The sequence below is a fragment of the Salvelinus fontinalis genome, chromosome 33 (genome assembly GCF_029448725.1).
Source record: "Salvelinus fontinalis isolate EN_2023a chromosome 33, ASM2944872v1, whole genome shotgun sequence".
Taxonomy (NCBI): Eukaryota; Metazoa; Chordata; class Actinopteri; order Salmoniformes; family Salmonidae; genus Salvelinus; species Salvelinus fontinalis.
In genome coordinates this window covers 38,988,691-39,002,965 of record NC_074697.1, presented here as the reverse complement: position 1 = coordinate 39,002,965, position 14,275 = coordinate 38,988,691, and the positions used below count along the sequence as shown (strand labels likewise).

General features: G+C 40.6%; 2 protein-coding genes across 5 annotated transcripts in view; one reads left to right on the top strand and one right to left on the bottom strand.

The window, feature by feature from the left end:
• LOC129832210 (MAP/microtubule affinity-regulating kinase 4-like) overlaps positions 1-3,418 on the bottom strand; it is a 63,626-nt gene extending 60,208 nt beyond the window's left edge. For all 4 annotated transcript variants that reach the window (XM_055896095.1, XM_055896092.1, XM_055896093.1 and 1 more), the window contains exon 1: positions 2,407-3,418. In XM_055896095.1, the coding sequence (XP_055752070.1) occupies positions 2,407-2,454 (48 nt within the window). In that variant the 5' untranslated portion in view covers positions 2,455-3,418. The remainder of the gene's footprint in view (positions 1-2,406) is intronic.
• A 7,209-nt stretch (positions 3,419-10,627) lies between these two features.
• LOC129831551 (leucine-rich repeat-containing protein 15-like) lies at positions 10,628-12,764 on the top strand. The gene has a single exon (XM_055894912.1). The coding sequence runs from the start codon at positions 10,628-10,630 to the stop codon at positions 12,680-12,682; it is 2,055 nt and encodes a 684-aa protein (XP_055750887.1). The 3' UTR covers positions 12,683-12,764.
• The last annotated feature ends 1,511 nt before the right edge of the window (positions 12,765-14,275 follow it).

The window sequence follows — 14,275 nt, the reverse complement described above, 5'->3', positions numbered from 1 at the left end:
TGCGAATGAGACTATTGGAGTGTGTACAGCATGCGCAAAAAGAAGTTGCTTTCGAGCAACTTCTTTCAAATCATTCGTCTCATCATGCAGCCTCACAATGTATTAAAAATCAAAACATATAGACCAACGTTTGTAGAACAACTAAAGTTACATTAATAACTCTAAATGAAGCATATAGGAGTACCTATTTCTTTCTTAACCACTCAACACAGAATAGCCGCATGAGTGCACTCCCTCAAATCGTTTTGAGAAAATGTTTCTATTTTATTCAGCTTTGTATTCTTCATACTATAAATAATAAAACATAATGTCATGGAATTATAAGCAAATTTTGTCTGCTAAATGAACTAGTGTAGCCCACAACCATTTGGCAAAGCCACATAAGGACAAGTATGCTATTCTTTTTTCTGAAATAGACTTTTCATAGTTTTCTTTAAACTGCATTGTTGGTTAAGGGACTGCCTGTAAGTAAGCATTTCACTTTAATCCCAAAGACAGTTTTAAAGAAGCATGATATGAAGAAAATGTAGTCAAAACAAAATCAAATGCTATTTGTCACATGCGCCAAATACAGGTGTATTGTATTCGGCGCATGTGACAAATAGCATTTGATTTTGTTTTGACTACATTTTCTTCACATCATGCTTCTTTAAAACTGTCTTTGGGATTACAGACTAGGACAAGCAAGGACAGATTGAAGATGTCACACTTGCCAACTGGTCTGCGCATGCTTTGAGAATATGCCCTGATATTCCGTCTAGCCTGGCAGCCTTGCGAGTGTTAACCTGTTTAAAAGTTTTACTTACTTCAGCCACGGAGAGCGAGATCACACAGTCATTTGGAACAACAGGGGCTTTCACACAAGACTCTGTGTTGTATTCCTCGAAGCGAGCATAGAGGTTGTAATTAAGAGAATCATGTTATCAAAAATGTACTCTCGTCTAGTCACTTGATGTGATGTAAACAAAACAATGGAAGTCCTTCTGGAAGTTTCTGAAAAGGACGACAAGAATGTCTCTAAGATTTCTATGCCCTTTCTTTTAATAAATATTTTTGAAAAACAATGTAAGCTCACGCCATGTATTGTAGTAGCGTAATATTATCCTAATTTAGCCCTGCACCCACACCAATCAACCAACATCCTGACATGCCCTAATATTATGGATGAGGGTGGGCACAGCAAGGTTAGACAGACCCTACACCTCTCCGATATATCCACCTGTCAAAAATGCTTTGTCAATTCAACTCAAATGCTTTTGTAGTGAATCTATCTGCCTTTGAGGGTGTCACACTTGCATGCCATTCCTTCCTGGAAGGACCAAGTCAGTGGCATGATAATGTGAGACCTGCTTAGATATAGGATTTTAATGGATATTTATTATAGCAGAGGATGATCAACAAATAAAAGCAACAACAATCAGCAGACTGTAATATGCTATGTGGGCATGGCCTAATATAATTGTCTATCTATCTATTGTTCGTCTATGTAAATAAAGAAATAAACTGGGGCCTGTCCAATGTTGTGATCAAAATACAGGGTGGATTTCCACACTTCTAAAAGTGTCTGGCCGAGGATCACTGTCAATAAACATATAAAACGGTCTAGCTTTAAAGGGAAAGGGGGATACCTAGTCAGATGTACAACTGAATGCCTTCAATTGAAATGTGTCTTGCGCATTTAACCCAACCCCTCTGAATCAGAGAGGTGCGGGGGGCTGTCTTAATCAACATCCACGTCTTTAAATGCCAGTCATCCGTCAAGAAGGTCTGTGCAAAACTGGTGAGCTACTTGTCCTTTAAGCTCTGTTATTCTACACCATACCGTACTGAGCAGACTAGACTCAAGCCAAACATCCCCTTCATGATTGACTGGAATAAGAAGAGGTATAGAGTTTTTCGATGATGATTAACGGAATGTTCTCTTTTCACCATTCCTAAAAAAAGTGTGTGAAGCAAACAATGAAACCAAAGTGACATATCTGTGCCTGGGAGACTGTATACAAACCTGCCACTGCATTAGCTAGGCCACATGTGTGTCACATTGAATTGACATATTATTACATAATGGTATGACAGTGTTATAGATGTATCATTATTGATTTCCAGATTTTCTAGGCACAGCATGTGCTCTCTCAAAATGATGTATTATGGGTTATTCTGTTCACTTGAACAACATGTACAGAGTGAATGAATGATGGTTTTAACAGCAGTGCAAATAGGCTACAGCCAGCCAGCAATCAATGATTGTATCTGCTTTATGCATCCTCCTGTCATTTTTAAGTACGTTGATATGTCACCTAGCTTGATTCCATGCCACTGTTCCGTTCATTTAAAGGGTGTAATGCACATGACAGTCAGACCTCTACAAAAGATGATATAAGATATTAAAATGTATTAAATACTTACGAGGTCCGATTTCCGCTCGTTCCCAGGTAGTGCTGCACGAGAAGACATTGTCCCTGAGGTATCCTTTCTATTAGGCTACTTGGTTTTTATGTAGGTAACAGTTATATACAGGATTATATTCTACCGAGGATAACAGTCGACATTGGCCGCTCCAGTGTTCCAAGGCAATAGACGCCTTCCCTACCGGCAACCCCAGGTTCGAGAGCAGTGAGACAGAATTGTATCCTCAAATACTCATTTTCATTGTAAAAAGGCAACACCGAACACGACAATATACAGACAATTTTCTAGAAAACTGTCTGGATAGCCTTCTAGGCTATCCACTTCATGTTTGGTTGATTCATGTGAAGAAAGGCATCAATGATATACCTCATTCTGGAAATAAAATGAACCCAAAATATGTTTCTTGTCACTATCGCACCATTACTATACTAAAACATTTTTTTGAAAGCAATTCTGTTTCCAGTGATGAATGTGGGTGTATGTCAGGAACAGAGCAGTTTGTTAGATCCGATAAAAAAAACAATTGAAAAAACAAAAAACATTGGTCAGGTAGTCTGCGCGTACCACGACCATGGGTGGATGTCTGTCGTTGAAAAATATGTATTTTTTGGGGGGGTGTCAAATGATGCTCGCAAAACCAACCACTCCCAAGGCAAAACACAGAACGACTTAAGCCTAATTGTCAGCCCACATTTCATAGTTGATTAATAAAGAATTAACCGTCAAAAGAAACAATACGACATGACAATTGCGGATAGAGCACCGGCGAATGTACCGTTACCCCCTTTCTCTTTTCTGCACGTGATGGACCACTTCCTGAAAAAGTAGCTGTCGAATAACACTCAACGTTCGAAAAATGATTTAACTTTGACTCCCGCAGATATCCTACATAACTATCGGTTGAAACATTTGCCTACAGAAAACGGCATCACCAAACTGTATGACAAGGGCAAAAGGGAAGAACGTCAAGAGAAATAATAGGCAGGACTGCGTCGGAGGCTCAGTAACACACCCTTCCCCCATATTCTTAAAGAGACAATCCCCCCATTCATTCATATGTAGAACAACAGTTACCAGCACCAGCCACACGTCAATCACGGTAGCAAGCAATATTCTGCACAGTAATGTCATCACTTGACGCTGCAGACAGCATCTCTTGGGCATTTGACAACAGGGGCGACAGGGCCCTGTCTGTAGAATACACACTTTAACAAAGCAACAAACTACTGCACTTTTATGTAATTTTCTCTCCACTTGTAATTTATATTGTTGTGAGAACAAACCATCTGTTCTCTGGTGTATATAATGTATATGTTTTAATCTATCTATATTGTGGGTGATGACAGCAGAAGCACATCACCAAAGACTATAGTCTCACCTGTACAAATCGGACACGAGGGGGTCGGGCCCATGAACACCTCATTCTGCTGTGGTCCCAGGGCACTTGGTATTTTGTTATTGAGATAGGCATATAGTGAATGTTGTTTTAGCGCTTTTCTTGGTTTCGCATGGGTGATAGAGCAGTATGAGAGCACAGAAGAGCGTGTGTGAAAGTGAGTCACTATTGAGAAACAGTGTGAACCTGACAAGTTCCACACGTCAAACTCTCTCTAATCAGCATCTAGTCCCTCAGCATCATTAGGCAGTCATTTGGGACCAAATCATTTGGGAACCACTTTATGTGGAATTTTCAATACTCCTAATGGAGTATGTGCGAAGGCAGGTAAAGTGTGGGCGTCAGATGGTGTTGCTCTTTCCATGTACCATGGAGAGAGCCTAGACATGATTGTAAGTGATGTGTGCACACGGAGCGGGTCAGGGTGATCGACCAGGGCCCAGCCCCACCACTGCAACCCTGGTTGACCCTGAGGTACGGAACACAAACCACCTCCAGTCAGGTCCGCTGTACAACAGAGCCTCCACTGTCTGACTCAAGACTCTTGGCAGATCTGATTTGATATAGCTTCATAAATTAATAGTATTAGTACTGTATTAATAATCCATTAGTAGCCTATTCATTCCAAACATGTTACCTTACAACTTCAGCTGAGAGAGTATTGAACCATGTGAACTATTTGGCTTCTACATTATTATTAAAAAACATGCATACTCAGTGTAGACCTATATATCACATGGCAACATGAACAGTATCAGCTGTTATCCAAAATGCTTTACATATCCTCAGAGGCTGGTTGTTTCTGCGCTGACACAAATGGAGGAGAGTTACAAACTACTGCAACTTCTCTCTATTCCAGTTGACCTACTGTATTTCAGACCTAGTCATCTCAATGCTCTAATTACAGCTGTTGGTAGGCAGTACCACGGCCAACCCCCCTTGCCTCCCACTGCATTAATCTCTAATCTGGCAGAGATTATGAGGTCTAGAGGCACATTGGAGGCTATGCTCTGCCCTTGATCAAGTGTCTGTCCAATCCTGACTGTCCCTGAACCCCAGGATGTTGTTGTTCAAAGTTTACAAATACCTTTTTTGTGAACAAAATCAGGCAATAGAATCATTATATTTGATGAGACTTGGCTGTAATTCGGCTTGAAGATGGCTTGAAGATGTTGTCCAACTGTTAATTTGAATGCAAATTGTTAAAGGAATCAAATGGATACAAATAAAGACCATTGATTGTATACATTATGGTTTTCAAGAGTATATGGGCAACAGAATAATGCGTTGGTTAGGTTAACATTGAAATAGGCAAGATTGGCATTTTTTGAAATTATTTTTCTAATATCTCATGTATAATTATCATAGTTTTGCTTGTTATTTTTACCTTGTTGATTGACATTTTTAAATAACATCTTGTTAGTGAGAAGTTGCAATGTCATCCTGTTTGCTCTCTGTGCTGTGTTGCACATTGTGTTACGTTATAGAGGGCCACCTAGTGGAGTAGTAGCCTCATCATGGCCAGAGGCATCCTTATAACTGTTGTGATGGCGTCATCTTGTGGTTGTCAATGATTCTGTTTTCTTTTACTTGTTATGTGGTGGCAGTGTTCTGTTGCATCGTCAGCAAACCCCCTTTTTAACATTTTAATTGTGACATGGTGATCGCCTGCTGCTTTGAGCCCGAAAACCCTCTTCCATTTGTGTAGTCTATATAAGAGAGAGGGTAGAGTGCAGCATCAGGTAGTCAAAATACTTCCAGTCTCCGAACTGGTGTGAGTTTGAACTGGAACCACAGGGAGGCCTATTCAAAACAGCCGGTGAAGCACATTGGCCTACAGTAGTTTAATCTTTCATCCTTGTTTCAAGTTTCAGCATTTAGATTAGACCTCTTGCCACATTTTGGGTCACAAATTGAATAGTCCCACTCTCTACCATTAACTTTTATGTCTGCATCTATTATGAGATCAACTTGATTACAAAATGCTTAAAAGGGTGAAAAAGACAAGAGCCACTCGAAAAAGAGCCTGGAAAGACATCTTACAAAAAGGTCTCACTTTCATCTTGCATAGCCTTACTTGCCATGCTTCAAGGCTCTCAGATATACGCTTGGTGATTGAAACTGATACATTATAGAAGGAAAAAATAAATAGGAAGTGAACCAGCTAAACAGACCATTGCTGCGTTCTCTCTCTATCTTTCTCTCTTACTCTCTCTATCTCTCTTTCTCGCTTACTCTCTCTCTCTCTTACTTACACTTCCCACGAGCCGGGTTGTGACAAACTCACACTCATTCTTATGTTTAATGAATGTATCCTATAGTGTGTGTGTGGCAGGCTTCTCTCTCTCTTACTCTCTCTCTCTCACTCTCTCTCTGTCTTACTCTCTCGCTCTCTTACTCTCTCTTCCTTTCTCTCTTCCTCTCGCTCTCTCTGCACACTACATTACTATGTTATAATAAAGTATCAGATAATTGTTTACAAATAGTATATTTTCCATCAAAATGTGTGTGCCTTTTGCATTTTCTACATCAGTGGTTCCCAAACTTTTTAAAGTCCCATACCCCTTCAAACATTCAACCTCCAGCTGCGTACCCCCTCTAGCACCAGTGTCAGCGCACTCTCAAATGTAATTTTTTGCCATCATTGTAAGCCTGCCACACACACACTATAGGATACATACATTAAACATAAGAATGAGTCTGAGTTTGTCACAACCCGGCTCGTGGGAAGTGACAAAGAGCTCTTATAGGACCAGGGCACAAATAATAATATAATAATAATCAATAATTTTGCTCTTTACTTAGCCATCTTATATATAAAACCTTATTTTTTCATCAAAAATTGTGAATAAATCACCACAGGTTAATGAGAAGGGTGTGCTTGAAAGGATGCACATAACTCTGCAATGTTGGGTTGTATTGGAGAGAGTTTCAGTCTTTTTCCACACACAGTCTGTGCTTGTATTTAGTTTTCATGCTAGTGAGGGCCAAGAATCCACTCTCATATAGGTACGTGGTTGCAAAGGGCATCAGTGTCATAACAGCGCAATTTGCCAAGGCAGTAAGATCTACACCTGTTGTATTTGGCGCATGTGACTAATACAATTTGATTTGATTTGAGAGCAGTCCAATCCAGAAATCTGTCAGTGGCTTCTGATTAAATTAAATTTTTCACAGAACCACTTGTTGCAATTTCAATGAAGCTCTCTTGTTCAGATATCAGTAAGTGGACTGGAGGCAGGGCATGAAAGGGATAATGAATCCAGTTGTTTGTGTCATCCGTTTCGGGAAAGTACCTGCGTAATTGCACACCCAAATCACTCAGGTGCTTCGCTATGTCACATTTGACATAGCGAAGCTTAAGCTTGAGTCATTTGCACACAAAAAATCATACAATGATGGAAAGACCTGTGTGTTGTCCTTGATAATTCAGACAGAGAAGAGCTCCAACTTCTTAATCATAGCCTCAATTTTGTCCCACACATTGAATATAGTTGCAGACAGCACTTCTGTATGTTGTAAAATCATTCCATGGTCGCTGCCCATATCATTGCATAGTGCAGAAAATATACTAGAGTTCAAGGGCCCTGCTTTAACAAAGTTAACCATTTTCACTGTAGTTTCCAAAACGTCTTTCAAGCTGTCAGGCATTCCCTTGGCAGCAAGATCCTCTCGGTGGATGCTGCAGTGTACCCAAGTAGCGTCGGGAGCAACTGCTTGCATGCGCATTACCACTCCACTGTCTCCCTGTCATGGCTTTTGCGCCATCAGTACAGATACCAACACATCTTGACCACCAAAGTCCATTTTATGTCACAAAGCTGTCCAGTACTTTAAAAATATCCTCTCCTGTTGTGCTGGTTTCCAGTGATTTGCAGAAGAGGATGTCTTCCTTAATTGACCCCCCATAAACGTAACGGACATATACCAGGAGCTGTGCCAGGCCCGCCACATCTGTTGACTCATCCAGCTGTAATGCATAGAATTCACTGGCTTGTATGCGAAGTAATTGTTTCAAAACATCCCCTGCCATGTCACTGATGCGTCGTGAAACAGTGTTGTTTGATGAAGGCATTGTCTGTATAGTTTTTTTTGGCCTTTCCTCCAGCATTGTCCCAGCCATATCCGCAGCAGCAGGAAGAATTAGTCCTCCACAATAGTATGGGGCTTGCCTGTCCTAGCCACTCGGTAGCTTATAAGACGCTTCTAGCCCCTTCTTATTAATGGTATCTGTTACTTTTATGCATATCTTACTACTCGAAAGTCACCTTAATTCTCGCTCAAAAACTCCCGTGGCGTATTTTTCAAATTGGCATGTTTTGTTTCTAAATGTCTGCGCAAGAGTGAAGGTTTCATTAAGTTGTGAGATAGTACTTTTGCACATATAACACACTGTGGCTGAGGAAAGGCACTACTCCCAATATAAGTGAATCCCAAATCAATGTAGTTCTCATCATATTTGCGCCTTTCAATGGTCCAACGTCCCTGTCTGTTGTTCAGTGCATTCCTGGGTAAGGGGGCAGTAGCTCTCCGGCTCCATCAGATTCACAACTGTCAATGTCAATGCTAGCTGGGCTAACAACTAATGTAGAATTACTGATGCTAGCATTGGATGTGCTCGTGGAAGCAGAACAACTTGTGTCGTCGACAGGTGCAGGTGTAGTACTGATGGTAGTAGCAGTACTACCAGTAGAGCTGGTATGTGTCTCTATGGATGCCTTACTTTTTTTAACCATTTATTCCTTTTCGAGCAAACGGAATGAGCAGCAGCTACGTTTGGCTACATAAATTCCCGCGAGAGAGTAACGGTTAATGTGATTGGATGTTAATTATTTGACTAGTCTACCTGTATTTGACATTGTGTTGTTATTTCGCTGAGCACTAGATACTTTCATTTTATTTTTGGCAGTAAAACGAGGCTACTCAGGTGAGAAAAAAACCTCACCCAGATGTATAGCTCCGTTGGAAAATATAAATGGACTGTTTGAAAATTTTATTTTTTTTAATTTTTTTTAAATGAACTTGTGAATCACATTTTTACTTGGCGTACCCTGACGGCATTGCGCGTACCCCAGTTTGGGAATACCTGTTCTACATTATCAAACACAGCAAGATATTATCAGAATACTTTACCATAGACACAGACTAGACTGATTGCAGTGCAGTCACAGACGAAGCTTTGAAGTGGTTTATTTCATTTTCTTGGTACTGACATGCATCTCTCACCTCTAGACACATGCTTAGCTTTCTGTGGTAATCAAATATGAGACTGATCTGATGTCACAGATAGGGGCTCTAAAACCACAACATTTGTGCTGACAAATTGTAATATTCTGAAAAAAAGTTTACGACATCTAAAACCCTCACCTATAAAAGCAAGTGCCTTTCACAATTTATGACTTCACTACAATCACATGCAGCACAAATCTCTCCTCCTCAAAGGTAAGTTGACTTATGATTGGTGAATATCATTTTTGGTTAAATATTTGTATGCAACTGTGCATTTACTCTTACTTTCAAAGTGAGAATGAAATGCATGCACATATTTTACACTCTTGTCATTACTAAAATATGATAAACATGCAAGTCCCTAAAGGGGCAATTGGCCTTGCTACATCCATTTTTAGACTTTAAAATTAATGATATTATACCCATTGATTCTTGAAGAATATAACTTATGGATGCCTCATTAGCTTAGTTCAACTGTCGTACCCCATCAGAACCAAAAATATAAGCTTGTTTTACTCCTTTGTTAGTAAACATTGTACTTGTAAACTAACAATGTAAAGCCTCAAAACATGGTTTAAACTATACTTTTCCTTGTATCCATAGCTATGTCCATGAATTTGAGTGTTACATTTCTGCAGCCCCATCCCTCAGCTTTTAACCAAAAGAGTGGCGGGGTGTCGCTTGTTATTGTTTGAACTGCAGGTTGACCCTTAAATCTCAAAAGTTTTAACTGATGGAATTTTACATAAGGGAATCTACTGTAAAGACAGATTGTGTCACTCACAAGCAATCCGTTGGGTCCCATTTTATAATAAGTGACAGGGAAACTATATATTTGTTAAGTTGGAATAAGTTGGAAAGCAGTGTAATTATATTGTAGTCATTGCTATACAGTACTGATATGTTTATAGACAAACCTTTAATTTGGCTCTATACTCCGCCATTTTGGATTTGTGATCAAATGTTTTCATTCAGTACAGTATTTATGTACAATACAGAATGTCACATTTCATTTGAGCGTAAAATCTGTTTTATCGTTTAGAAATGAAAGCACTTTATGTATCTTGGACTCACTTTTATTGTAAATGTAGATGCTACCATAAATATCATACCCCCCCCCCCCCCCCCCCCCAAAAAAAAAGGTTAGCATGTTTTGAGGGCATGATCTTTTTGCACCTGTAACTTTTTCATTCATCATTATTCATTCATAATCACGTTAACATCCACATGAATGTAGAAGTGTTCTGAAACAGATTATATTCTCATTTACAATAAAAGTGATTCCGAAATGACACAATACATTATTTACCATTAATTTCTATTGGGCACAACATAATCTGAAACACAACCAAAACAAATTGCAAATGCATCCAACAAGTTTGTAGTGTCGCAAGATTTTCACATAATTAACAAGACATTGTACTGAATATCCAAAGAAAGGAACAATGAAATCGCATAGATTACATTGACACGGTTGAGCAGGATGCGTACTGGTAAACAGGAATTATGTCACAACAGAAGTTTCATATATTTGTTTCAGATCTCACATTGACCCAATTTCTTTTCCTGTCATATCAACATTAGTTCCTCGCAATGTTGGTGAGTTTAAGCACAGTCATCATGGCCCTCATCTCAGTAGCTGCTACCTGTCCTGCCTCACCATGTGAATGTCTGGACAACATCACAGTCAGCTGCCCGGACAAGAGGCTGAAGAAGTTCCCTAACCTCCCAGATGGTACTGAGGAGCTTTATATGGCCCACAACCTGATCCAGGCATTCCCCACCAGTGGACTGGAGCAGCTGCAGTTTCTGGATCTCACCAAGAACTGTCTCAATGTCTCCTTGACTTCCAACTTAATCTGGCCCAACATGAGCAGCCTGGTCAAGCTGTTTCTCAGGGGTAATTACCTGGGTTCATTGGGCCCTGGGCAGCTCCAAGGCCTCTCAGCACTCACCTTCCTGGACCTCAGTGAGAACAACATGGAGGCACTGCAACCAGGATCCCTACAAGGCCTTGGTCAATTAAAGACACTCATTCTAACACTGAACCAGATCAACAGCCTGCAGTACGGGGCACTGGGTGGAGCCCCGGCACTCACTGACCTTCACCTGAGCAGCAACAGTATCGTGGAGTTCGAGGAAGGGGTGTTTGAGAACTCATCCAAATTGGTAAAGCTGATTTTGTCTAAGAACAACTTGGTTAGTATTGGGAATGGCACATTCAGTGGAGCAGTTAACCTGAGTCATCTGGACCTCAGTGGAAACAGGTTAGATTCTGTGCCCATTGCTGCCCTGAAGGATGTGTCACAGCTGCACAGCTTGTACCTCCAGAAGAACAGCATCACCTTTTTACCAGAAGATGCTTTCTCTGAGCTCAGCCATCTAAGGATTTTGGTTTTAAATAATAACCACCTGAGCATAATGGCGAAGGACTCATTGAGCGGTCTAGCCCATCTCGGTCAATTGGATCTGAGCTACAATAACCTCCAATCCCTCCCTTCTGAAGTGTTTCAATATCTAGGCAAACTGGAGCTCCTGGATCTCTACCACAACAGGCTTACATACCTTCCAGAGAACCTGTTTCACAACCTTCCCCTGCTGAGAGAGCTGCAACTTGACAGCAACAAGATCTCATACATACCACCAGGGCTCTTTCACATGGTGTCTAAGCTAAGGGAACTCCAGCTGGACAACAATCAGATAGTTGACCTCCACAATGCCTTGTTCTCCAGACTGAGCAGGCTACGGACACTCTACCTGGACAACAACGCAATAAGCAAGATTCCCAGAGGCCTATTCCACAAGACCAAGAGCCTCAGGGAGCTACAGTTGAACAATAACCACATCAGGTCTCTCCCTAAGTCCATCTTCCATGGTCTGGCTAAACTCCACTCCCTGAAGCTTTTCAATAACCGTCTCACAGCTCTCAAACCTGAGCTGTTTTCTACCCTTGGAAACCTGAGAGAGCTCCTGCTGAATGAAAACCTGATCGAAGATCTTCCCACAGGCGTATTTTCTGAACTTCGCAGCCTCAAGATGCTGGATTTGGATAACAACCGCCTCTCAGCACTGACTCCTGCAGGCTTTGATGGGTTAGGTACACTAAAGGAGCTTCATCTCAGCTTCAATCAGCTCCGTGATCTCCCATATGCAACCTTCTACTCCCTGAATGACCTACGTAGACTCCTTCTCCAGAACAACCGCTTGGTGGCCTTGCACCCTCAAGTCTTCGCACCCCTGGCCGACTTACAGGAGCTTGACTTAGACAACAACCAGATAGAACAGCTACACCCTGACATGTTTCAAGGCCCTCACCGTCTCCAGAAACTTCACCTGAAATCAAACCGCCTCAGTACTCTTTTGAATGAGACACTGGAGCCTTTGGAGAGCCTGAAGGTCCTCCACCTGGAGGGGAACCCCTGGGACTGCTCTTGCAGATCACCCATCCTGTACATCAGTAACTGGATAATCAACAACGCCCAGACGTTACAGGACGAACCCATGTGTTCCACACTCAACCGACCCATTTCACAGCCTGCACACGTTTTAAAGCCCTGTGTGAGCTTTGCATGCTTCCCCAGACACCAACTTCCCCTAAAGATGCTGACAGTGCTTACAGCTTGGGTTCTAGCTAGCGGTTTTCTTTGACATACTTTTGCAGTTTCAGCATTTTGGTTTTCTTTCTTGTTTTCATGCAACTGCAACTGTCTATTGCACATGCATTGTAAAGAGTAAGTGATGTAGTGTAAAGATTAAAATACCATGGAATGGTGTTAAATATTTTATTGAAAATTCATGCTTTTCTTTGAAGTAAAACAAATAATTTCATTTAATATCTTGATAATTTACAATATCTGCCATGTGTGATCTTGATGTGAATTAGACTAGGAGTGTTGTTCAGAATTAATCAACTTGAGGCATTTACTCTATAATCTATGACTAAACGCCCATCCATGGATACAAAACATACTCTTTCCAACTCAAGACATGCAGTCGCACACTCAGAGATACAACTGCTTGTTCTTCTAAATGCCACTAGACATCACTGCGTACCCACTGTGCAGATTCAAAGATACATTAACCTACAAGTGCTGAGGGGCATTACTGCTGAGCATTCATGAGTGAGCCTTGAGTCAACCTTTTGAGGTTGAATGTGATTAACCCTAAATGGAAAGAAATTTAGGAAACTGTGGAACACAGGGTCAGGTCAGGCTCCTGACAGCGGAACACAAGGTTTGGTCCCTCACCTCCTGCACTGCATTCTAGGTGGGGTGCTGCTGAAGAGTGGTTGGGTGGCAAGGAAGTGCCCCTTAATATATATATGACAAGTTCTCTGCTATTATGTGCATGGAGTACATCAGAGAACGTTGGGGGAAATAATTAAAGATCTTCACTCTTGGTGAGTTTGGTCTAAACATAGACATTATGCCATACCCATCAATGTGACTGACAGGCAACATATGTAGACTTGTGATTTTCAGGAATGAGGATTAGAGGGAAGGATGACCATAGATGGGTGCGAGGCAGACCACCATAACCACATATTAAATGAATTAATCAATGTGAAGTGTGCAACAATATTAGGAACATCTTTCATTGATTACCCTATGACGATTTGCATATTTGAAGTGCCCAAAGCAGTGCTTCTCAATTATTTTCTGTTACCCTAGGAAGAAGTAAACATTTTGCCGCAACTGTAAATAGTATAATTTGTCTATAAAATTGTTATAGGTACACCTCTGCATAACATTGTATCCTTATGGGTTGGTTCCTCTCTAGGTTTCTTCCTAGGTTTTGGCCTTTCTAGGGAGTTTTTCCTAGCCACCGTGCTTCTACACCTGCATTGCTTGCTGTTTGGGGTTTTAGGCTGGGTTTCTGTACAGCACTTCGAGATATTAGCTGATGTACGAAGGGCTATATAAAATAAACTTGATTTGATTTGATTTATTAACATTAAAGAAAACAAAAAAAGAAAGAAATATAGATCAACTTACAACAAAGAATAACTTTATTAATTGTTTTTTAGTCTGTAACAGAAAAGACTTAAAGTGCATCACTTTGCCTGAAAAAATAAATAAAATTCAAGCCTTATTTAAACTGCATTTCTTTTGGACCATTAGATACTGAAAAATAAAATATCAATAAATAATAAATTCAAATTGATCAGCAACATTAACTCAGGAGCACAATATATGAAACACTTTAACTTATAAAACAAAAATGAATAAAAAAATTTGTGCT

Excerpts from the sequence above, each read along its gene's own strand:
- LOC129831551 (XM_055894912.1), top strand. The coding sequence starts at position 10,628 with ATGTTGGTGAGTTTAAGCACAGTCATCATGGCCCTCATCTCAGTAGCT.